Genomic DNA, 24,521 nt, shown 5'->3' with positions numbered 1-24,521 from the left:
GTGGGATGGAAATAGGAAAGATAGTGGAATTAATCTGATATAATTTTCCTATGTTCATATATGGACACACCAGAGTGAATTTCAACATCATGTATATTCACAAGAATGGGATTCTAATTAGAATAAGTTATATTTTGTGTATGTATAAAATATGTCAAAATACACTCTGTCATAAATATCTAAAAAGAACAAATAAAAAATTGAAAAAAGATGTACATGGAAAGAGGCAAAGAACTGAGGAAAAATAGAGGAACATAAGGTAACTATAAGGAAAGATCACATTATAAGGTATAAGTAGAGACAGAGACACAAACATCAATAGAAATAGAGAGTGGTATGCACACATGAAATGGACAGCAAAAGGCCCTCCTGTAGTCACCCATTACACACACACACACACACACACACACACATATCCATGTATGGTCAGTTAGCCATTAGAGAAGACACAGAAGCAGCTCAACAGAACAGTTTATTGCACTTGTGGGTCCTAGAGAAGGAGTCACTGTGTACCCACAAAGTTCCAGAAGGAGCTCCAGGTTTTGTGAGATGGCAGCAGATGGAGTAAGGAGAGAGCTCAGGAACTACTATGGTTGATGTTTCCATGAAAAGGCAAGTCAGGCTGAGCAAACAGCTTAGGACTGGCTAGTTGGAGAAGACAGAACCACTCAATGTTGGGCACTCTGTCAGGTCCTGGTCCTGTTAGGGAACAAAGATGAGGAAGGTGGGAACATGAAGTTAAGAGAATAATTCTATAAAATGGGCCCACTGTGCTGACCCCCACATGCTTTCTTTTCCAAGAAGCAATTTACTTGCAGCCTACCTGGCCTAAGTGGACAGGATATGTTACATTCCTCAACAAACTACCTGTTCACTATAGGAGAAATGCAGGCCCAAAATAATATTGATAAGAGGAACTCAAGTTATCCTGAAGGAGACTTTTGTTACCAGATTCTGAAACTTTGGGATATAAAGAATAGTTCCTCCTAACCATAAAATCTGTAAGAATGTATGGTTAAGAATCCAATTAGAACTGATGAGCATGAACCAAGGTGACCTACAGCTGCCCATGACAGTGGGGACTTGAAAGTCTGATGTCACCATGCAGTCAGTTAAAAGTCAAGAGGTAGACCTGGGTGTGACTCTCTGGAAACGTCTCTGGGCTTCCCTACTTCCCCACTTCTCTGGAGTGCAGGAGAGGCACAGTTTTACTCTCCTCTCTGAGAGGACCCACTCTCTCCCTCGACAGTATCCTTTTCCCACTTCCTAACCCTTCAATAAACTTATTCCTATTACTCTGAGTGACATGTCTGAAATCTTTCTGACTTGATCACAAGAATCAGAGTTTGAAGAGGGGGTCTTTGCAGTGCCTCAGTTTCTTGGAAGGGCACAGAGTCCTGCTCCCCTGCAGCTCACCCTCTAGTGGGAGGGAGAAAACAAACAAGCAATGAGGTAAGATGACCTCAGGTCCTAATGAGAACTGAGCCCACAGGAAAGCAGAGTCAGGAGCTAGAGCCAAGAAGAGGTGGGCAGGGAAAGTCATCTGCATCAGGTGGACAAAGAGCCCCTCAGAGGAAGCATTTGTGCAGACAAATCTGAGTGGAGGGAGAGCTCCTTCAGAGGAGGACACCCTAGGGTTGCAGGTGGCGAGTGCAAAGTTCTGAGACGGGACACATTTGGGATCTTCTGCTTGGGTGTTTGATGGATAGCAGAGCATTGGGGGAGGACATTGGTGGTGGGGGGGGTGATGGCTAGAACCAGAACATGCCAGGTCACATGGACCACAGGGAGGGATTTTGAATTTATTCTAAATGGAGTGGGAAGGTGTTGGAGGATGAAGGGCAAAGGATGGCCCAGGCCTCCGCTTTGCACAACTACAGGGGTGTCATTTGCATAGGCCACAGTGAAGGAGTCTATCTGGAGCTGGCCTCCTTGGCCACCTCCTGACCCCAACCCTCCCACCTATGGCAGACCTTGCTGATGGATCTCAGGCTCTGCTCCTCCAGGAGGGGCTCCCACCTCCTTAAAGACTCCAGCACCCAGACACACCCTGCTGATTCCCCCAAGTAATCATGCAAGACGCTTTGTACCTTCCATCATTGTCCTGGCCCTTTGCTGAGATGTGGACCTCCAGGAGCTTGTCTAACAAAGATCTAGTGGCACATATTTGGAGCAGACCTGGTCAGTTCTTTATTGGGAAAGGGATGCAATCTGTGATCCGACAAATCTGTGATCCCAGAAAGATGTCAAGTTGAAGTTTTAGTTGGTTTTCTGTGATCTCATAATTTCCCCGGAAAAAGCCACGGGTGTGGCAACTATGCCAGCGCCAACAGATCTGGATGGTGCGGACAGCATTGAGCACACGACAGTATTGCTGCCGTACAAGCCACATTCGGACCCAGGCCTGCAGCCTGACAGAGGCCCGCATTTCCCGTGAATTCAACTCCAGCATTATCCGCCGTCTCTTCTCCAGCAACCTTGCCAATACCTTCCTCCACCAGCACTGAATGATCCAAACTCTCAGGGCAGCATGTAGCAATGTGCGACGCACCAGGGTGCCCCTCCACCAGGCCTGGATCTTTATGGCTTCCAGTTCATTGTCAGAAGGTGGCTTCATTGTGTGCAGGAGGGGAGATACAAAGTAAACAAATGACACTTAGGACATATTCCCCAACAACCTTAAGCCAAGAGTATGCCAGGAAGGGCCCTCTGTCAATAATCGTCTCTTTCTCTGAAATTCATGAGCACTGGACAGGGCAATACCTGGACCCAGAAATCCAGGTAGGGGCCCTCCTCTGCCTGCCTCTCTCTGCCATGTCAGTTAATGCACACACACATTCATCATGACTTCTGAGGCCCAAAGTACCCATCTATAGGAAGGGGGTTCACCTGACCTTGTTACATCACCTGGTTTGCCATGGTCCTGGAGAAAGAACCCTATGATCCACAGGATCCACTTGAGCCTGACCATTTACCTGGGTTTATCACCTCTCCTTCATATCCTCCCACCTGCTGGGAAAGTGGCAGTCTTTGCCCTGCCCTGTCTTCCCTGACTCCACCTCAATCCACAACCTACTCCTTCCTCTGCTAGACCCTCATATTAAGTTTCCCTGCTCCACACAATTTGTGGTCTCTCTCATCTATTTATCACTTTTATTTCTTTTGATTCCCACACCTAGGTCTTTAGTTAACACACACACGCACACACACACGTGCTCACGCACATACTCCCACACAACTCTGGATGCGTGGGGTTCCCTCTGACCTCGCATTTCCCAAACTCAGCCCTCACTGTCTCACTCTCCAAGTTTGCATGGTTTGGTTCTCACACTTTGGGGTGTCTCCTCCCCACAACCAAGTCTGCTTGCCTCAGTCATTGGCCTTTCTCAGGTTGCTAAAGCTACTGGAGAAGAAGACTCAATCCCTATTCATTCCAGCTTTGCATGGGGCAACTCTTTGTGTTGACCTGGACATTTTTTATTTCTAATGTTTGTTCTGAGTAATACACTTTCAAATATATCCTGGGTGAATAAATTCCATGATTATCAACTGCAATGAACTTCAAGAAAATAAACACCACTTATGGGTGACATAGATCAGAAATGCAGGAGGTCAGAAGTCACTCCCAGCCTTGGAGTCTGTACCACCTACCTTTGGTTTTATTTCCTCTGGTTCTTCCTTTTTCTTCTTGACTTCTTCAACATTTACAACTATGATTTCACAAGGGTTGCCATCCTTCTGTAACCAGAGTTAAAAGGGAGAGGTGTGGGCAAGCTATTCTTTGTACAACAGGGTGCCAATTCTAACACATACATCCCTAGACATAAATCTAGTATCCTGGTTGACTGTGGACATCCACCTTCCCCTCCCTGCAACTTTGGGTGAACTGGCTATATCTTACACAAAATATATTGCCCATGATTTGGAGACGGATAGTTCAGATCCCCTCAGGTCTGTGATCCCCTAAATTGCCCATGGTTAGGGGCTAGGTGGTTCCATCATGCTCAGGTCTGCATTCCTTCTGCCACAGTCTGGCAGGAGGAGTGGAGGAGGGGAGAGCACATTGATGTCATAAGAGCACCTATGATGCAGGTACCAGGGGCTTCCAATAGTTGGACCCTTTTTAGTGAAAGAGTCTATTCTTTCCTGCAGAAATGCCTAAAATTTGGCTGGGCATGGAAATTCTGGTTCATTGACATAAATGTGTACAAAGTTATCATTTTTGTCTAGTTGAAAAAAGCAAAATTGAGACAACTTAAATATCCATCAGTAGGGAATTCAAAACATGGATTTCAGTTAAATCATACAATGGAAACAAAAAATGAAGCAAAAGAATTTGTGACAAAATAATTAACAAGTGCTTCACAAGAGGAAATTTATGAATGGCTCAGAAGCACATGAAAAGATGCGCACCATCATTAGACATGAGATAACTGAAAGTGAAACCAAATGAGGTTCCCCTTGATATCTAGAGAATAGGTGAAATAAAAAACATTGACAGCAATGAATGTGAGCAGGGACCCAGAGCAGCAGCAAGTCTTCCCTCCTGCTGGTAGCAGGTGTGGGACCCCAGAACCACTGTGGAAAATGGTTTGGCAGCTTCTGAAAAAGTTCTAATATGTATCCCTAAACTCCATAGTTCCACTCCTAGGTACTCACAGATGAAAAATGAAACCATGTGTCTCTCTCCACATAAAATAACAACTTTGCTCTGAGAAAATGAGAAAAAAGTTTATTCTGAGCCAGATATGAATGATCCAGGCAGGAACACAGATTCAAGTTACTCAACAACATGGTTCCCCATGAAAGTCATGACATGAACTTTCACAGTTAGAAAAATAAAAGTAGGTGGAGTCATCAAGTAGGCAGACTTACAAAGAGATTGGGAGATCTCTTCTATAGGATTCAGATGTTGGTGGGGAAATCTCTTCTGCAGGATTCAGGTTTTGTCTTTAACAAGTGAAACATATCAAATTAAAAAACAGTATGATCCCTTTCTATGTTTGTATTCATGTGTTATAAAGTCAATAAAGTTATAAAAGTTTATAACTTTATAAAGTTTTTTAAAGGGGAGGATGAAGAATAGGAAGAAATACAGAATAAAAAGCAATCATGAAATTCATCTGGAAAAATAAGAGACCCAGAATAACCAGCAATCCTTAGCAAGAAAAGTGAAGCAGGAGGCATCACAATACCAGACCTCAAACTATATTACAGAGCTATAGTAATAAAAACAGCATGGTATTGGCACCAAAACAGACACATAGACCAATGGTACAGAATAGAAGACACAGAGACACATCCACATAAATATTATTATCTCATATTAGACAAAGTCACCAAAAACATTCACTGGAGAAAAGATAGCCTATTCAACAAATGGTGCTTGGAAAAATGGAAAACCACATGTAACAGAATGAAATTACACCTTTATCTCTCACTCTGCATGAAATTCAACTAAAAGTGGATCAAAGACTTAAGCACTAGATCAGAGAGCCTGCACCTACTAGAAGAAAAGGTAGGCCAAATCTTCAACATGTTGACTTAGGATCTGACTTCCTTAACAAGACTCCTAAAGTGCAAGAAGTTAAATCAAGAATCAATAAATGAGATGGATTCAAACTAAAAAGCTTCTTCTCAGCAAAAGAAATAATCAATAATGTGAAGAGAGAGCCTATAGATTGGTATAGATTGAGAGAATATCTTTACCACATGTACCTCAGATAAAGCATTAATCTCCAGGATATATAAAGAACTTGAAAAACTTAACACCAAAAAAAAAAAAAAATCCACAAATAACCCAATCAATAAATGGACTGAAGCTGACACTTCACAGAAGAAGATATACAACTGACCAACAAATATATGAAAAAATATTCAACATCTCTAACAATTAGAGAAATACAAATCAAAGGATCTCATCTTGCTCCAGTCAGAATGGCACTTATCAAGAATACTAGCAACAATAAGTCTTGGTGAGGATGTGGGGGGAAAGGCACACTCATACATTGCTGGTGGGACTGCAAATTGGTGCAACCATTATGGAAAGCAGTATGGAGATTCCTCAGAACACTTGGAATGGACCTACCATTTGACCCAGATATCCCACTCCTTGGTTTATACCCAAAGGACTTGAAATCAGTATACGATATAGTGACACAGCCACATCAATGTTTATAGCAGCTCAATTCATAATAGCTAAACTATGGAACCAACTTAGATGCCCTTCAACAGTGAATGGATAAAGAAAATGTGGTACATATACACAATGTGGTTTTACTCAGCCTTAAAGAAGAATGAAATTATGACATTTGCTGGTAAAAGGATAGAGTTGGAGAATACGCTAAGTGAAATAAGCCAAACCCAAAAAACAAAAGGCCAAATGTTTTCTCTGATATGTGAATGCTAATTCACAATAAGTTGGGGGCACTAGAGAAGAATAGAGTTACTTTAGATTAGGTAGAGGGGAGTGAAGGGAGGAGATGGGGTATGGGGATAGGAAGGACAGTAGAGACATTGTTACCTCATGTACACATATGACTGCATGACCAATGTAATCCTACAATATGTACAATCAGAAAAATGAGAAATTATACTCCATTTACATATGATTTATTACAATGCATAAATGCATTCTATTGTCATGTATAAATAATTAGAACAAATAAAAATTTTTAAAAATTGAGCAGGGATTTTCTTTGATGAGGACAGTGGAATTGTGGGGGGCGGGTGTCAGGCTCCACTCCCTCACTGTGGCTGGATAACCTATGTCTGGCTTACCTTCAGAGCAACCAGTTACCAGCCTCTAGGGAGATCAGGACACATGCAGGTCAGAAAACCCTAAGGCACCATCCCAGTCTCAAATATCTTTGTTCTGTGTCTTTTTCTGTCCTTGAGGGCCCCAAGGTCACAGTCAGGAGGTGAGTCAGGGAGGCCAGTATAGAAGCAGGGCTCCATCTGTGCCTACTGCTGGCCCCTTAAACCCCACCTGGAGCAGCAAGGTCATTTGGAGCACAAGGGCCTGGGGGTGGCCCTGAAGCCCTGGTCTCCTCAGAGCAACTGCAGCAGGGGTCACTGAGGAGTGCATGCGGAATGTGCAGGTGAGAACGTGGATGGCTGGGTGGGGCTGCAAGGGAGCGTGGGGAATGGCAGAGGCCCTTCAGGCTGGGGTGTCAGTGTGTAGCTAGTGGGATGAGGGTCACTAAGGTGGAGGACAGGGGAAGTGTTGGCAGGAACACCTAGGACAGGGAAGGTGCAGGAAGCATCTGATGGGCAATACAGGTAGGACAATCCCAATGCCAGGCTTGAGCTCTGGACTTCTCTCTTACTTTGGATCATGGTTCAATGATTTTTTTAATATACTGTTTCTTTTCAGTACCATCAAACAGAAAACTTTTTAAACATTTGGATCAGCTTTTTCCGTTATCTTTAGCAAAAGGACTCATCTGAATCAGCACATCATTATCAGAAGTGGGAGTGTCTCCATGCTGGATCTTTACCCATTGCTTTATTTTCACCTCCCCTCTCCCTTTGTTAACAAAGCACAGGTGTGTCTGCTTGCAGCCAAGACAGTCTCTATTTTAATAGACAACTAATACAAATTCACATACACTTCAATTTCTGTTATGTCTGGACATTGCCACATTGTTCCCCCGGCCTCTTTTTTTTCCTACAGATGACCACCATCACCCCATTTTCCCTATCTATTATTGGACTTATTTAAGAATTCCTCGACATTTTATTCCTTTTATTATTTTAGAAGTCGAGGTGGGATGTTGGTTATCTAGTCAGAATTCATTTTTCCCATTTTCCTCATCAATGAAACTATAGCTATTTGGAGCTCATATGCCAAGATTAGACAGCAGGAGAAAAAAAAAATAGATGACCTTCATCAGCCTATTTTGCCACTAGGGTTGTCAAATGACTCTCACTGCCTAATGAGATGTCAACAGAAGTCACTGAGTAATGTTCTGAGAAAATGAATCTTCCTGGGGCAAGGATGGCCTTCTTGCCCTTAACCTCTAAACCTCTTATTTCCTGAAATGTTCACATGATAGCAGGCACTCTGTAGCCATTTTGAGACTGTGAGAACAATAGTCCAATTATAAGCATGGGAAAGTCTGGACACTAGGATCACATCAAGGATAACATTAATCCTCTCATTTTTTTTTAGCCACTGTCGTGTTGGTTTCTATCATAACAACCAAATGTAATTCCTGATGTTAAAATTATGCATTTAATTTTATTTTTACAATATACTTCAATGTCAATATGTGTATTTTATATTATGATTTTCTATTAAATTCTGGAGCAAATCATTGTCTCTTGTCTCATCTTAAAATCAGGCAAGAACCTTACTCCACCTTCCTTTTTCCTCCACTCACTCTTACAACAAGCTCATATATTGTTAACATCTTGAATATTATTTTAAAATTGATACTGAATTTTTACAGTAAAATCTTGCTTAGACTAAAGAGTAAATTTTTATGACTTCTCTGCTTACCGTGTGCTATGATTGAAATTCCAAAATCCATGGTGAAATTTTATTCCCATTGCAATATTAAGAATTAGGGCCTTTAAGAAATATTCTTTATAAATGACCCAGTCTGGAGAATTCTGTTATAGCAGCACGAATGGACTAATACATGTCTTCCTTTTGTGCCATTTCCTTCTGAGGTTTTCACTGTTATTTACTGAGCCCAGTAAATATTTCCAGGCACTATAGAAAACTTTTGGGGTTTTTACAGATTAAAAATAGTCAGCTTTTTTGTCACTGTGTCCAAAAGACCTGATGAGCAATTAGAGGAGGAAAAGTTTATTTAGGGGCTCACAGTTTCAGAGGTCTCAGTTTATAGATGGTCAACCTCATTCCTTGGGGTACGAGGTGAGGTAGAACATCATGGCAGAAGATGTGGTGGAAGAAAACAGCTCAGGAAATGGCATCAGAAAACAGAGAGAGCTCCGCTCAACAAGGACAAAATATATACCCCAAGGGCATGCCCCCAGGACCCACCTCCTCCAGGCACACCCTATCTACCTACAGTTACCACTCAGTTAATCATTATCAGGGAATTAATGCACTGATTAGGCTAAGGCTCTCATAACCCAATCATTTCACCTCTAAACTATTTTTGCATTGTATCATACATGAGTTTTTTGGGGACACCTCATATCTAAACCATAAAAAATCATACTTCATTTGCCCTTCCACTTGGACAACATTTGGAGGTGTTAATAATCATGTACTAAAATATATATTTCTTTAGAGAGTTAAGTTGCTTCTCCTCTCTCTCTTTGCAACTCTTGTCACTACTGAGAACACAAGTGTCAGTCTGACTTACTCCTGGATGGGACACTGTTGCCTTTATTTCCTCTTTAAATATTTCATTATTTCATCTTCAGCAATTGAGATTTTGCCAGAACATGTTGGGTTCATCTGTTTTCAGTCATCTTGGTACAATGGGTCAACTGTATTATACTATGATTCTAAAGAGTCTCTTTCAGACTGCTTCATCAATCGTGGGAAATCTTCTTGTCAATGCTTGGAGTATTTCTTCCCCCCATTCTCTATACTTCCTTTCTCAGGAGTGCATGTTTGAACAACACTGAAACCTCTGGATCTTCCATTTCTAGGGAGTGGGCTGTGAGGAATAGGATGTCAGTGGGTAGTCTTTTGGTCATGGACCTTCCTGGATAAAGGGTATCATGTGGCACCTAGACCAGTCATGCCTCCCAAAACCAGCCGTAGATCCTCCTGGAGACAGGTAGTCTCGTGCCAACTGGATGATTATATGTTTCCTTAAGGTTTGGAATGAAAATGTTAATGCATGTTTTACCGATTTTGCTGAATATTTTCTTATACAGATGGTATCTCTCTTTTTTCAAATAAAAAAAAGAATGCATTTCTTCTTATACTTCCTTTCTTTGATTTCCTGAACAATAAGTCTAAAAGCCATTAAGTTGAGCAACACAATGTAGGTGTACCTGAGGGGAGGGGGAAATAGTCACCATAGCAGAGGACATCAAGAATGGTGAGCAACAGTGGTAGCATTTGCCTAGCACTTGCAAGGCACTGGGTTCGATCCTCAACACCACATAAAGTAAATACATAAAATAAAGGTATTGTGTTCATTAAAAAACAAAACAAAACTATCTTCTTTAAAAAAACAAAGAAGAATGGTGAGCAAGGCATTGACCTAGGAGAGGTACCCATCAAAGAAACCCGGTAGAGGGAGGATGGGTTCACACAGAGGTCCAAGTTCATATCAGTATTGCATATCATATCCAGTGGGATAAGGAAGGTTTGTAGGAAGTCAGAACTTTAGCACTATGAGGAAGATATCCTTACAGAGGATGTCCTGAATTTCTGTGTCAGCTCAGGTTGATGAAGGGAGCATCTAAGTAGTCATACAGAGCAATGAGGGAACAAGGAGCCAACAGCTGTGGGGAGCATAACTGTGTAGGGGCTGCCATTGTTGGATCCTGGAGGGTAAGAAACGCATCCACGTGGGTGATGGCCTCGCACAGTGATGATAGAGCCTGGACAGCGTAAGGCAGGGTCTTCACAAAGAGGGACATCTGCCAGGGAAGTCAGAGCCCAAACAGAATGAGGAGGGTACACACATGAGAGTGGGGCAGAAGCAGCAATGGAAGCTTGGTCACAAAAGGGGAAGATGGATCAAATCAGAAAATTAATTTTGAATAATTGGGAGCCATGAGTCTCACTGTCAGAAATAAGAGTTAGAAATAAAGAGGGATTCCAGATGGCTAAAAAGAGAAGCTCGGCACTTACCTCCTCCTCAACAAATAAGAATCCAAACTAGCAAATAGCTGCATTTCAAGATGAGTGGCTGAGGGAGAGCACTGGAACTCAGCAAGGGAAACATGGGAAACTTGGAAGACAGGAAGACCTGGGATGACCACTGAGAGAGGAATAAGGCACACTAGCAAACATGACCCCAGCTCCCTAGCTGGGGGTACTCCCCACATCCAGGGAAAGGGTAGATGGAAGAACCTTATCCAATCCCCATTCCCATGAAAACTGTCTGTCATCACAGGAAGTGAAGTCCACTTAAGGAAGTTACCTGAAAGTATGCAGAGTGGCTCCACTTCAGAGAAGGAACCTACATCATCTCCCCACAAACTCCCAGAACCCAGACTGCTGCAGCATGTCATCATTTTCAGAATGGAACCACATACTTCCCTGGGAGCCTCTGCATATTCCCATTCTTAGGATCTTACCAACATTCCTCCATGCTGCACAAAGGGCTGCAGTCCCATGAACCCAACTAGACCCAGAAGTGCAACTGTGACCACAGCATCCCTGTGCACTGCACTATAGAGGAAAGTGGCTCTGCATGCTGAGGGATACCACTCCCATGACCTGAGAAACAAAAGCATTTGCCATTAGGACCTGGGACCTAGGACCAGTTCTCCACCTTTAGCCCTGACTACCTGCTGCTACTGTCAGCTCATGTACCACTGCTGGGCCTGCAGACACATTCACCACACACCCCCTCTACCACTGCCCATGCATCACTGTTGAGCCTGAGAGTGTTCACTGAACTCTCACTGCTCCTGCCAGTGCCCAAAGTCACTGATTACAACTGAAAAATATTTAGGGTGAGTACACTATGGCACCCAAATGCAATCAACATCAATATAACCTATCAAACTGATGCACTTGGACACAATTTCCAGGGAAGTTCTGTTACTACAAACGCCACCTTATAAAAGTGGTATAAACAACTGATGTGCCAGATGCACAAATATTAATGTAGGGACACAAGAAGTATGAAAAATCAAGATAACAGGATGCAACAACTCTTTAGCAACAGACACCAAAGAAAAAGATATTGACAAAAATGCCTGATAAATAATTAAAAAGAATTATTCTAAAGAAACTCAGTGAGATGCAAGAGAATGCAAACCAATAAATATAGGAAAACAATTCATGATATGAGTAAGAAATCCAGCAAATAGTGATCATAAGGAATCATACAAAAAGTGTGTAACAAAAGAACTCAATAAGTCAAAAAACTACAGTTGAAAGTCTCAACAATCTACATCAAGCAGAAGAAAGAATTCCTGGACTTAAAAACAGGCCTTTTGGAAATGTCTCAGACAAATAGACAGACAGACAGACATAAAAATAAAGAATGAGGAAAGCCTCCAGGAGTTATAGAACAACTAAATGAAAAAGATTATTGAATTGCAGGGCTCCCAGAAGTTGAGAAGAAGGGGGAAACCACAGAAAACTTATTCCATGAAATGCTAGCTGAAAACTTACCTAATCTTGGGAAAGATATGGACATTCAGGTCCAAGAGTCCCAAAGGATCCCTAATAGATTTGACTCAGATAGGTACCCACCCTAGCATATTATAGTTAAACTGTCAAAAGTCCCAAAGAAAGACTTCTAAAAAGAGACTTGAATATAATAATGACTGGAGACTTCAACACCCCCCTGAGCTTCCAAAACTTATGAAAATAATAGAGATAATAGGAGAGATCCATAAAATTGAAAATAGAAAAACAATAGCATCCATGAAACAAAGATCTTTTCTAGGAAAAGACTGACAAAATAGACAAACCTCTAGACTGAAATGACTCAGGAAAAAAGGGGCTGGGGAAATATGTTACCAACATCAGGAATGAAACAGTAGAAACCCTGTAGAAACCAACTTTACTCACGTAGATTTAACTTGTGGACCAATATATCAAAAAACACAAGCTACCAGAATTTACTTGTCACAACCTCAGTTTCCCTGAGCTAGGGCAGTGAGTCAGATTAGAAATATTAAAGGTATGAAAATTTTAAGAAATAAGACAATACATGAAAATAACTGAAAAGTGGGATCCGATGGGTATGAGCTCTGATGGAGACTGGGTCTAACTTCCCAAAATGGAGTCTGCTGGGCTTTATTTGAATGGATAGGAACAGCAATGGGATTCAGTATAAAGAACTTCCTGAGGAAACAGGAAGAAAATGGCAGAAACAACTTGGTTGGAGTTTAGCAGGGTAAGCCCACCTCCTCTACCTCTGGGTGACTGTGTTTGAACCTAGGGCTGTGAGTGAAGGCAGGGTGTCAGCATAATCTGAGCATTTTCTAACCTGGGAATTTCACCAGGGATTTCCCAGAAAAGCAACCCCACTGCTTTGTAATGGCTCAAACAAACCCATTTTTCATATACAGCCTCCAACATTTACCCAATATGAAATAGATAATTGAATAGTCCCGTATCTGTGACCTAAATAAATTTATAATTTTGAAACTCCCCTCAGAAAAGAATCTCCAGGTTTCACTAGAGAATTTTACCAAATTTTTAAAGAATGAAAAATACTTTGCCCAATCTTTTCCAGGAAATAGAATAGGTAGCATTTCCCAACTCATTTAATGAAAATGGTATGTCCTTGATACAAAAATCAGGAAAAAATTACAAAGAAGAAAACTATGTACCAATATTTCTCATAAATATAGATGCAAAAATCCTAAACAGTATGGTAAGTATAATTCGTTATTAGATACAAAGAATTACACAACATGATCAAGTAGCTCTTATTCAACATTCAAAAATCAATTGAGGGCTGGGGAGATAGCTCAGTTGGTAGAGTGCTTGCCTCACAAGTACAAGACCCTGGGTTCAATCACCAGCACTGCAATAAATAAATAAATAAATAAATAAATAAATAAATAGAATAAACACATTGTGTCCATCTACAACTAAAAAAAATATTTTAAAAAATCAATTGAGGTAATCAACTGTATTAATAGGCTAAGGAGGGAAATCCTATGATTATATTGATTATTATGGTTTAGATATAAAGTATCTCCCAAAGACATGTTAAAGGCTCATGCTCAGTTGAACGATTTTCAGAATTGGGACTTTTAGGAAATGATGGAATCAAGTGGGCCATAGTCTCATCAATGAATTAATCCATTTGACTGATTAATAATTTGAGTGGACTATTGGGAAGTGATGGAAACTGTAGAAGGTGGGGCCAAGTTGAAGAAAAGAGTTTTTGGAAGTGTGCCCTTGGGGACTATATCTTGTCCCTGGCCCCTTCTTTTCTAAAAGCAAGGACAGAAGAAGCTTTCTGCCACCATAAACTTTTACCATGATATTTCTGTCTTAGAACCAGCTGATGAGAAACTGAAATCTTTGAAACTGTGAGATAAAATGAAACATTCCTCCTCTAAGTTGCTTGTCACAGTAACTAAAAACCGATTAACATATTGATTGATGCAGAAAACCATTTGACAAAAATCCAGGGCTGGGGTTGTGGCTCAGTAGTGGAGCGTTTGCCTAACACATGTGAAGCACCTGGTTCAATCCTCAGCACCACATAGAAATAAAAAAATTAAATAAAGGTGTTGTGTCCATCTACAATTAAAAAAAATTTAAATCCAATACCCAATCATGAAAAATCTCTCATAAAAATAGTAATAGAAATAGTAATAGAGGGGAACTTCCTCAACTGGAAAAAGAGAATACACAAAGAAAGCAAAACAAGATAAAACAAAAAATCCTCTGACCAACATTACACTTAGTAGTGAGATGCTGAATACTTTCTCACTAAATTGGGAAAAGGGCTGGAGTTTGTAGCCAGTGAAAAAAGGCAAGGAAAGGAAATAGAGTGCAAAATGATCATAGAGCAATAAAGAAAACTATCAACCTCTAAGTTGATATGGTTTATATATAGAAGATTTCAAGTAATCCACAAAACAAGCAAAAATTCATCCTAGAAAGAAAAGTGAGTTCATCAAGGTTCTAGGATGCAAGACAAACAAAAATCAATTGCTTTTATACATATTAACAATAAATACAAGGTCTCCAATTTAAAAAAAAAAATACCCAAAGAGAAAGAGGGAAAAGGAAAAGGGGGTATTCCATCAAAACAGATCAGCAGACTAGATGAAGGAGACTGAAGGGAAGGGAGAAGGGGTGGGATAAAGCAAAAACAACAAAGTGAGTTTTTCTATATACATATATGAATAAATCACAGTAAATTTCACCATCATGTATACACATAAGACACCAAAAAAAAAAAAAAAAAAAAAAAAAAAACTAAAATAGCAAAAGGTCAGTAGAGGGAAGGGGATCAGGGAGGGAAGAGAGGTGGGAAAGGAGAAGTACTGGGACTGAATTAGAGCAAATTACATTCCATACTTTTATAATTATGTCAAAATGAATACTATGTTATGTATAGCTAAAAAGAACCAATATAAATAAATAAACAAACAAACAAACAAACAATTTTGTTTAAAATGAAGAATCTGCTGGGCTTGGTGGCAGATGCCAGCAACTTGGAAGTTTGAGGCAGAAAAATTGCAAGTTTGAGGCCAGTCTCAAAGACCTTTAAGACTCTGTTCCAAAATAAAAAATAAAAATGGCTAGGGATATGGGTCACTGTTAGCATGTTCCTGGGTAAAAAAAATAACCATTTACAATATTTTAATATAGTGAAATACATGTATAGAACTCATATGGTAAAAACTGCAACACACTGTTGAAAAATTTAGAGATCTAAATTAATGCATAGATAAGTCATGCTCACAGATTGAAAGACTCAACATGGCAAATATACCAATTCTCACTGCATTGTAAAACTTTCCATTTACAGCTGCCTCCTCAATCTTCATTGAAACCACCCCAGCAGCAGGGTGGGGAATCTCACTGCGCCCTGGGAAATGTGGAAGTATAGGTTGCCCACTCTGCCTTGGCTAGCCTGATTTAGGGTGAGACCACAGATTTTTCTGTGCTGTTTGGCTAGAGTTGAGTGGTTACTGTCTAACAGTTGCGTTGTGTTGGTCTGCCCTTTCTCTGGTATTTTGGCTGGAGAGGGCTTGTTTTTGCTATGTGGGGAAACCTCTTTTGTCTTACCCATTGGTGTTTCTAGGTTGCTGACTCTTTCGGTTCCACATCTCTGATGTGTGAGGCAAAATAAGCCCCAGGGAACTCATCCTGTCATTTCTTGGGTCCTGAGGCCTTCAACCAGTTGCTTTCTTCCCTCTACGGTTCAGTTTATGTTGAGAGTTTTCAATTGAACACCATGGAGTTTTAAAACTCTAAAATCCAAGCTGAGCATAGTCCCTGTTTTAGCCAGCTTTGTGTCACTGAGACCAAAGACTTGACAAGAACAACATAGAGGATGAAAAGTTTATTTTGGCTCATGGGTTTCAGAAGTTCAGTCCATGGTTGGCCAACTCCATAGCTCTGAGCCCAAGTGAGGCAGAAAACATCATGGTGGAAGGGTGTGGCAGCTAAGAAGCAAAATATAAACCCCAAAGGCACATTCCCAGTGACCTATTTCCTCCAGCCACACCCTAACTGAGTATAATTACCATTCCGTTAGTCCATATCAGAGGATTAATCCACTGATTAGGTTTCAACTATCATAATCTAATAATCTCACCTCTAAACTTTCTTGCATTGTCTCATTCATGAGCTTTTAGGGGACATCTCCTTTCTAAACCATAAAAATCCCCATTAGATTAAGCTGTATCTACTTGCCACTTCCCTAGGGAGTTATTTTCAATTGCTGTCTGGTGTTACCAGCTTAAGGGCTTCAGGGGTGGGGGAATGCTGGACTAATTAGAGTAAAAGCAATCTCTCTGTATGCCCTGTTTCCTGTTAAAATTTTCCAAATTCAAAGAGAACTCTGGACTGCATGGGAGAATTGGGCTGAGACTGGTCAGTGGACTTCAGTATGAAAAAGGAGTGTCTCTCCTCATGTGTGTCTTCTGTCTCACTTGGGTCCAGTTTCCACAGCTGACTACTGACAACCTCTACCCACTCACAGGCACAGGCCCTGAGATTTCTTGGAGGTACATATGCTGGGTGGGTGTTGAGGAGTCGGTGGTTTCCTGCCTCTCCTTCCTGACGCATGCTGTGTGACTCCAATGGCAGGTGCCATCTACCTGGAAAACTGTTTTGACAAATGGTGCCCCTTTTTCTTCCTCAGCCCCATCAGTCTTCAAACCCAAGCTAGCAGATGTTTCCACAGGTTGTGTACCACCCCGCTTAGATTCTAATTTCATTTCAAATTTTTATTTGGATCATTATGCAGCAGAAAGAATGACTCACTTGAGCTCACTGAGTGTTTAGCTTAACTCCTCAAAGCCCAGATTTTAAGCACACTTTATCCTACCCCAGTAACATCACCAGGGACTTGTCATGCAGAATTCTAGGTACAACCCACCTTACAAAGCTAGACATTCAAAAGCGGGCATAGCTCCCACAGTGATGGCTTGGGAGGAGGAAAAGGAAGCTATTCTAAAGTACCCAAAGAAGAGAGCCCCTCAGATGAGAGGCCAGTCAAAGGCAGTACGTCATTGGCTGAACCTTTGCAACCTGCATTGCCAATGGTGATGAGCATCATATTTGACCTTGGACCTGCAGATATACCTAAACTGTCCTGGAGACCACCACCACCCTCAACACAGAAGGCTTGGGATTGGGGAAAGTCACCCCCAGCTATGAGAAGACCCTAGCTACATTAAGACCTGCTCCTCCCAGCTGGTCCTCCCACCACTTATGCAGGGTCCAATCATTAAAAGACCCTGGAGAGGGTCACAGACCTCAGACTTGCAGGTTGGAAGTTCAGAGACAAATACCTGGGAGACCCAGGATGAAAGTGAAGGACCTCAGACTTGGATGGTAAACAGACTGTGAGACACCAACTGAGAGGTGGTTTAGCCACAGAAGCCTCCAGAATTTATATGGGGAAAGCTAATCTTCAATACCATAGTATTAAAAGGTGGGGCTTTTGAGAGATGATTAGGACGTGAAGGATGCAAGCCTCAAAAATAAGATTTGTTTCCTATAAAGGAGATTTCAGGGAGACAGTTTACTCTTCTGCTGTGGAAGGAAACAGCATCTGTCCCTAGTAAGGATGCAGCAACAAGGTGTGATTGATGAAGTAAAGCAGCCTTCACCAGACTCAAAATCTGTCAGTGCTTTGATCTTGTCAGTGCTTCCTAGCCTCCAGAACTGTGAGAAAAAAAATTTCTATTGTTACCCAGCCTAAGGTATTTTGTTTATAGCAGCATGACTGTATTATGACAGGATCCAGGATAATAAAAATTATGGAATAGAACCATCTATGACATTATCAATCATGTGTGTAGATGTGTTCGTACATGAGAAAAAGAGACAGAGACTAAAACACAGAGAGATAGAGATAGAGAACAATGAAGCTAATCTGAAACATGACTTAAGACTTGCTTAAGGTTTCCTGAAGGCTTAAATGATGAAATGCCAACTTTTTGAAAGAAACAAGGAAGACAAATGGTGATAAGTCAATTTCCAGAAACTCAGAGAACCAAGTGAAACATGTTCATTTATATAAGGGTGGGAGGATGTCTAGCCATGGAGGATCTGCAACCAAAGGTGGGGGTGCTGGTCACTAGAGCATATACAACCATAAATAAAGATTATAGATGATTGGTATGATGTCCTGACATAAACATGGATGTCTATCCATTGGTAACATATCCAACCATAGAAGAATGTCTACACAATGGCAGAATGTCCATCTATGGGGGAGGGACCTTCAGCCATTTGTGAGACATGTAACCTTTGGTGGGGACATTAGCCATAGTAAGGATGTCCTGGTGGGTTGGGATGTTCAGTAATAGAAGAGGGTCCAGCCATTGTGTCAATACATAGCCATAATTAGGACATCCAGCCATGAGTTAAAATGCCTGTCAGGAGCTCAGTTGAGCTAACGAGAGCTAAGCTGAGATGTGACAGAATAGGCAATTATGACAACAAGCCAAAATGTATGTTAGCATTCAAGCTTTTAATGATTACTGTGATAGTATAAACAAGAAGCTAAACTAGAGAAAACACTGAATCTCCTGTACTCCTTTTCCCTGCGTGGGACAGCATATCAATAGAGGGGTCAGGTTGATTGGCATAGATGAAGGGATCTCACTGCTGCAGCAGCCCTGGAGTGAAGGCTTCTGCAGTTATTATTTATGTTTTATTTTTTGAGTCCAGGGGGTGGGAGGAGGGAGAGTGAAGGACTAGTAGTAGAAATGTACTGAATAGTTAGTTAGAGTAGAGAAAATACCTTTAAGACCCCTTCACCCACCCACTCTTCACTCAATTAAGGAGATTTTGTCAGAGGCACCTACAAAATTTTACTCCACATAGTTCGAGCCCAAGGCCCCCAATAAAGAGGTCTCCAAATGAAACCATCTGAGCTCGAACTATGGAAAGTCAGAGGGTCCTGAGTCTTTAACTGTAACTCCCTTCAAAGATTACACTGCCTTGGCTATACACCAAGTCTGGCATGTGAAGGACCATCTTTCCTGTGAATCATGTGGAGTAAAATTTTGTAGTTGCCTATGGTGAGGGCTGAAAACTCTTAGGAGATGGGCTACTCAATGTCCAGGTATGAAGAGGGATATCCATCTGTGTGTGGAGATATCCAGCCTTGAATTGTATCCACCCAAGGGTATTCAACAATACATGTTTGTGGATTTCCATCAATGCATTAGGAAAGCCAAACATGTGAATGTGGCCAGTTATGTGTGGCATTGTCTTTTCAAGGACATAAACAAGCATGCATGAGGGTGTCACTCCCAGCAGAGGGAATGTTCAACTATGTATGCTTCCAATAATGTGAGACAATATCCTTGAATGGAAGTATATAAACATGGTACCAAGGGTAAACACTTGGAACTTGTCTCTGTTACACATCATGTCAGCCTTGGACCTCAGTTTCTAATTTATAGAGCAGGTCAGTGATGTATTGTCATCATCAGCCTGCAGAAGTCCTTGGAGTACGAAGACTTGAGGAATTTTTAACACACACACACACACACACACACACACACACACACACACACACACACCCCCCAGTTCAGATTTTCATAGGTTCTCCTTTTTGGGTCTCTTCTTACCAGATTTCAATGTAAAACCCATCTACTTGGAAATGATTTCATATTACTCCTGGAAAAGCCTGTGGGCCTGGAATGTGCAGTATCAACATCAGTCCTGGATCATGCGCCATAGCACTTGGTAGAAGTTTGGATGGAGGTTTGGATATCTATATAGAACCCCCACCTCCAGCTTCAAGCTGCCAGCCATTTCTATTCTAGCAGCCTCACCAGTCTTGGCCCCAGTCACCACTGAATGATCAACATCATGAGCAGTGCAAAAAGCAAGGCTGTACCCAGTATATCATGTTCAGGTGGAATCTTCATGGCTGCTTTGTTCTACTGTGCACTCTTTGGTCTTTAGGAAGCATAGCAACTTGGAAGAAATAACTACCCACACCTCAACGTAGTATTTGCCAAAAGGGGGCCCTGGTTCTCTTCCTTGGATAGTTCCAGAGAAGTGGACGAATGCTTGACTTTGTGTCTAGCTTTTAGCAAATGATTTTCTGAGTAGGTACATCCTAATCTGTAAGTAGAAGTAGACATGTCGTGTTCCCCTGCTAGGTGCAGCATCTGACAGGAAGACTATAATGACCTGAAGGATACCACATTAATATGACAAACCTTGTTCATGATTCTAAGACCCATTAGATTTCTCAGAAATTTGGGGCCTACACTGTTGTTGTTTTTGCCTTGATTAAAAAACAAAACAAACAAACAAAAAAAAAACATTGAACCCAGGGCCTTGTGCGTGATAGATAAGCACTCTATCCCTGAGCAATATCCCAGCCCTGCCTTGATTTTTTATTTTGTTTCTGCTATTTTCTGTCCTAAATATCTCTATTATTTTTCTCCTTTTGCTTCTGTTAAGTTTAAGTTGCTTTTATAACTTGAGATACATAATTAGCTCATTTTTCTATCTCATACATTTGAAATAATGCATTTCTCTCTTAAGCACATTTTAGCTGTATCCCACAATTTTTGATAATGTAGTATTTTGTTATCACTCAGTTCAAAATAGCCTGTAATTACTATGTTGATTTCCTCTTTGATTTACAGAAATGGAGGGTATAATTTTCAAACATTTGGAAATTTTCTAATTGTCTTTGTTATTACAGAGTTCTGACTAAATTTGACAGTGGTCATAGAACCTAATCTTTATGATTTAAATTCTTGGAAGCTTATTGAAACTTGCTTTATTGTCCAATTTTGGTAAACATTTCATGTGTGCTTGAAAATAATGTGTGTTTTTATATTTTCATTAGTGTATTATATTTATACATAATATTGGGGTTCATTTAATTATACTGTGTGTTTTATATTTGTTGAATGCAGTGTTATTCACATGCTAATTAGATCAATGCTAATTAGGTTGTTTATTCCATTTTCTTACTTATCAATTTTTCCTTCTAATTCTGTCAGATATTGAAAGAAGTATGTTAGAATATTCCATTATATTGTATGCATATTTCTCCTAGTGATCTTATCAATTCTTGATTTATATATTTTGAACCTATTTTATTAGAGGCACACAAATTTGGAATTGCTGTGCCATCCCTGTGAGAAGATATTTATCATTATGAAGTAAGCATCTTTATTTCTAGATGTTTTTGCCTGAAAATATGCTTTGTCTAATGTTACTAATTAGACCAACCTCCTTTGGTTAGTGTTTGTATGGTTTGTAATTGTCAATCTGTTTACTTTCCATCTTACTAGATTTTTGTCTGATAAGCAGCATGTTGTTTTGTTTTAAATCCAATCTGACAATCCTTATATTCTAACTAGAGCCCTTTGTTCATTTATGTTTTAATATAATTACTGGGTCTTTAAAATTTTTATTTGCTGCATTCTAATTATACATAATAGTGGAATTCATTATACCATTTTCATACACGCATATAACATAATTTGATCAATCCCGTTTCTCAGTACCTTCTTTATCCCTCTTCTTCTCCCTCCCATGATTCACTTGCTCTGTACTACTGATCTCCATTATATTAGTATTTTAATTCGTTCATTATAATTATATAAGCAGGATTTATTGTGGTATACAAGGATATTGAATAATTTGGTAGATTTCCTTTTTACTACTTCTCCATTTCCTCCTCCCCCTTGATCTTTTTTAAAAAAATTTATTTGTACTTTTGAGATATACATGACACATGTTCAAAACACTAGAAAAACTAGGAGTAGTAGGAACATACTTCAGCATTGTAAAAGCTACATACTTTAAACCCAAGGTCAGCATCATTCTAAATGGAGAAAAACTGAAAACCTTCCCTCTAAAAACTGGAACAAGTCAGGGGGGCCCTCCCCCTTGATCTTGATACCATTCCTCTATTGACCTCATATTTTTGTGAGATCCCTTTTATCAATTCCTTTCTCCCCACCCCACCTGCCCCACATATAAGATGAAACTTTGAACCCTTGACTTTCTGAGTCTATCTTATTTCACTTAGTATGATATGCTCCAGCTTCCATCCATATACATCAAAAGACATCATTCTTCTTTATAGTTGAATAAAACATCATTGTATTTATATGCCACATTTTATTTATCCATTCATCTGTTGTTGGGCACCTAGGCTGGTTCCGTAACTTGGCGATTGTGAATTGTGCTGCTGTAGTGATACATGCATACCACTAGTATATACATGCACAATTTACTGGTATATTTATATTTCAGTCTACTGTTTTACTTTTTGATTTCCATACCTTTTCTTTTACTTCATCTATTCCACATTTCCCACCCCCATTATTTCTTTCCCTTTTTGACTTGATTGTTATTTTCCTTGCACCCTTAAATTTATTAGCTTGTAAGTTAAACACTTTTTTTATTACTATTAACTTAGTGAGTACCTTAGACCAGCACTGTCCAATAGAAATATAAGGCATGTTGCAAATGTAATCTGTGAGCCAATGTGAAATTTTAAATTTTCTAATAAAAAAAGCATAATAGGTTAATTTTAATAATATACTTTATTTAATCCAACATATCCAAAATATTTTCATTTTAATATACAATCAATGTAAAACTATAAATGTTATCATTGTCTCTCTCCTTTTTTGCAGTAAATCTGAAATCTGGTGTATGTTTTATATTTATGGCACTTATTAACTAGGAGTAGTAACATTTCTAAGTGTCACTAGTCACGTGGATTGGGCTACCATATTGGTCTGAGCAGCTTTCTAAAGCATACAATATGAATCCTTAACTTTTATAAATATTTCTATCTCACCTCTTCACAGATACCTCAAGGAGCTCAGAACATTTTAATTTCATTTACTTTCCTTCTCAACTTATATAATTATTGTTTAATGAGGTCCACATTCATTTACATTTCCCCCATATTTACTATTTTCATTGATTCTAAATTTTCATCTGCCATCTAGGCTCATTTTTCTTCTGCCTGAAGAATACCGTTTTAGTCTGCTTTCTGTTGCTATACCAAAATACCTAAGACCGGATAATTTATAAGAAAATGAGGTTTATTTTGGCTCATGTTTCTGGAGGTTAAGAGGTCCAAGTATTTGGCACTGGCATCTGCTCAGCTTTGGGTAAGGACTTTGTGCTGCTAATGGCAGAAAATGTTAGGGCAAGCCAGTGCATGCAGAAGAGATAAATCACAAGGGGCAAACTTGCTCTCATAAAAATTCACTTGTAGTGAATTTTAGCTAGCCCTCTTGGTAACTATTCCCTACCAATTGAGTGGACATGTCTCCTATACAAGGGTAAAAACCCATAGCTTTATTCAATCAGGCTCAGTCATCTAGCATAGGTAAGGAGTGATGGGGAAATTACGAGATCAAAAGTGGGCAGAGCCCAGGGATTAAGATACTGGACACATAGTTGAGTCTTCTTTAGGAAGAGGTTCTATGGAAGAAAATGTAAAACGTATCCATTTCCTGACTGTCAAAGATAAGTTAGAGGTGGAATAGAAAAATGTGACATATGAATCTCGTCACTTACCAGAATCTACTCCCAGGTGTTTCATATACATCTCTTTCTTGTGTAGTTTGCAAAGAAAACAGCAAAGACCGAGGCCACATTACTCCTTGGCGACCCTGTCTTGTGCACTTTTCTCAGGCCCTACTTTGCCCTATGCATACTTTTGTTGCCCCTCATTCCTTGTGCTATGGTCTAGTCTTTTTCTTTCTGTGGGCTCTTGAGGATGTTCCTACTGGATAATTCTATATGCTGCCCAGCATGCATCTTTCCAGCTCTCCTCAATGATTCCCCAAGAAGCACAGCATTCCTTTTTATTTTCAAGATTTCATACATGGGGAAAATAGTGAAGAGGGCATTGTGACAAAGTTTGTATCCTTCACACAGCATCCATTTCCTCATTCCTTACTACACATGAGATGGCACAAGAAACCTAGGTATTTGCCTGCTTATGTTACTATCTCGGGGTGGCCTCTTTGATGTAATATTTAAATATTTATATTTTTATGTATTTTTAGTCTCTTCTGGCCATCATGGTCACAACTACTCAGTCCTACCATTAAGACTCAAAAGCAGCCATAGACAAAGGGATTGATTGTGTACCAATAAATCATTTTTTAATAAAAGCAGGCAGTGGATTTAATGAGTCCATATCAGTTTGCCAACTGATATTTCTTGTGATGTTTAA

At 40.1% G+C, this 24,521-nt stretch overlaps 1 protein-coding gene across 1 annotated transcript in view; it reads right to left on the bottom strand.

Annotated features, from left to right (window-relative positions):
* LOC306638011 (IQ domain-containing protein F5-like) overlaps window positions 1-24,149 on the bottom strand; it is a 55,693-nt gene extending 31,544 nt beyond the window's left edge. Inside the window, exons 1-3 of the mRNA XM_079101059.1 lie at window positions 23,858-24,149; window positions 22,747-22,825; window positions 3,652-3,738 (exon numbers count right to left, since the gene is read on the bottom strand). Coding sequence (XP_078957185.1) covers window positions 3,652-3,738; window positions 22,747-22,782 — 123 coding nt within the window. The 5' untranslated portion in view covers window positions 22,783-22,825; window positions 23,858-24,149. The remainder of the gene's footprint in view (window positions 1-3,651; window positions 3,739-22,746; window positions 22,826-23,857) is intronic.
* Window positions 24,150-24,521: the final 372 nt, after the last annotated feature.

This window comes from Sciurus vulgaris (genome assembly GCF_902686455.1).
Source record: "Sciurus vulgaris genome assembly, chromosome: 10".
Taxonomy (NCBI): Eukaryota; Metazoa; Chordata; class Mammalia; order Rodentia; family Sciuridae; genus Sciurus; species Sciurus vulgaris.
This window is presented reverse-complemented; position numbering and strand designations above follow the sequence as displayed.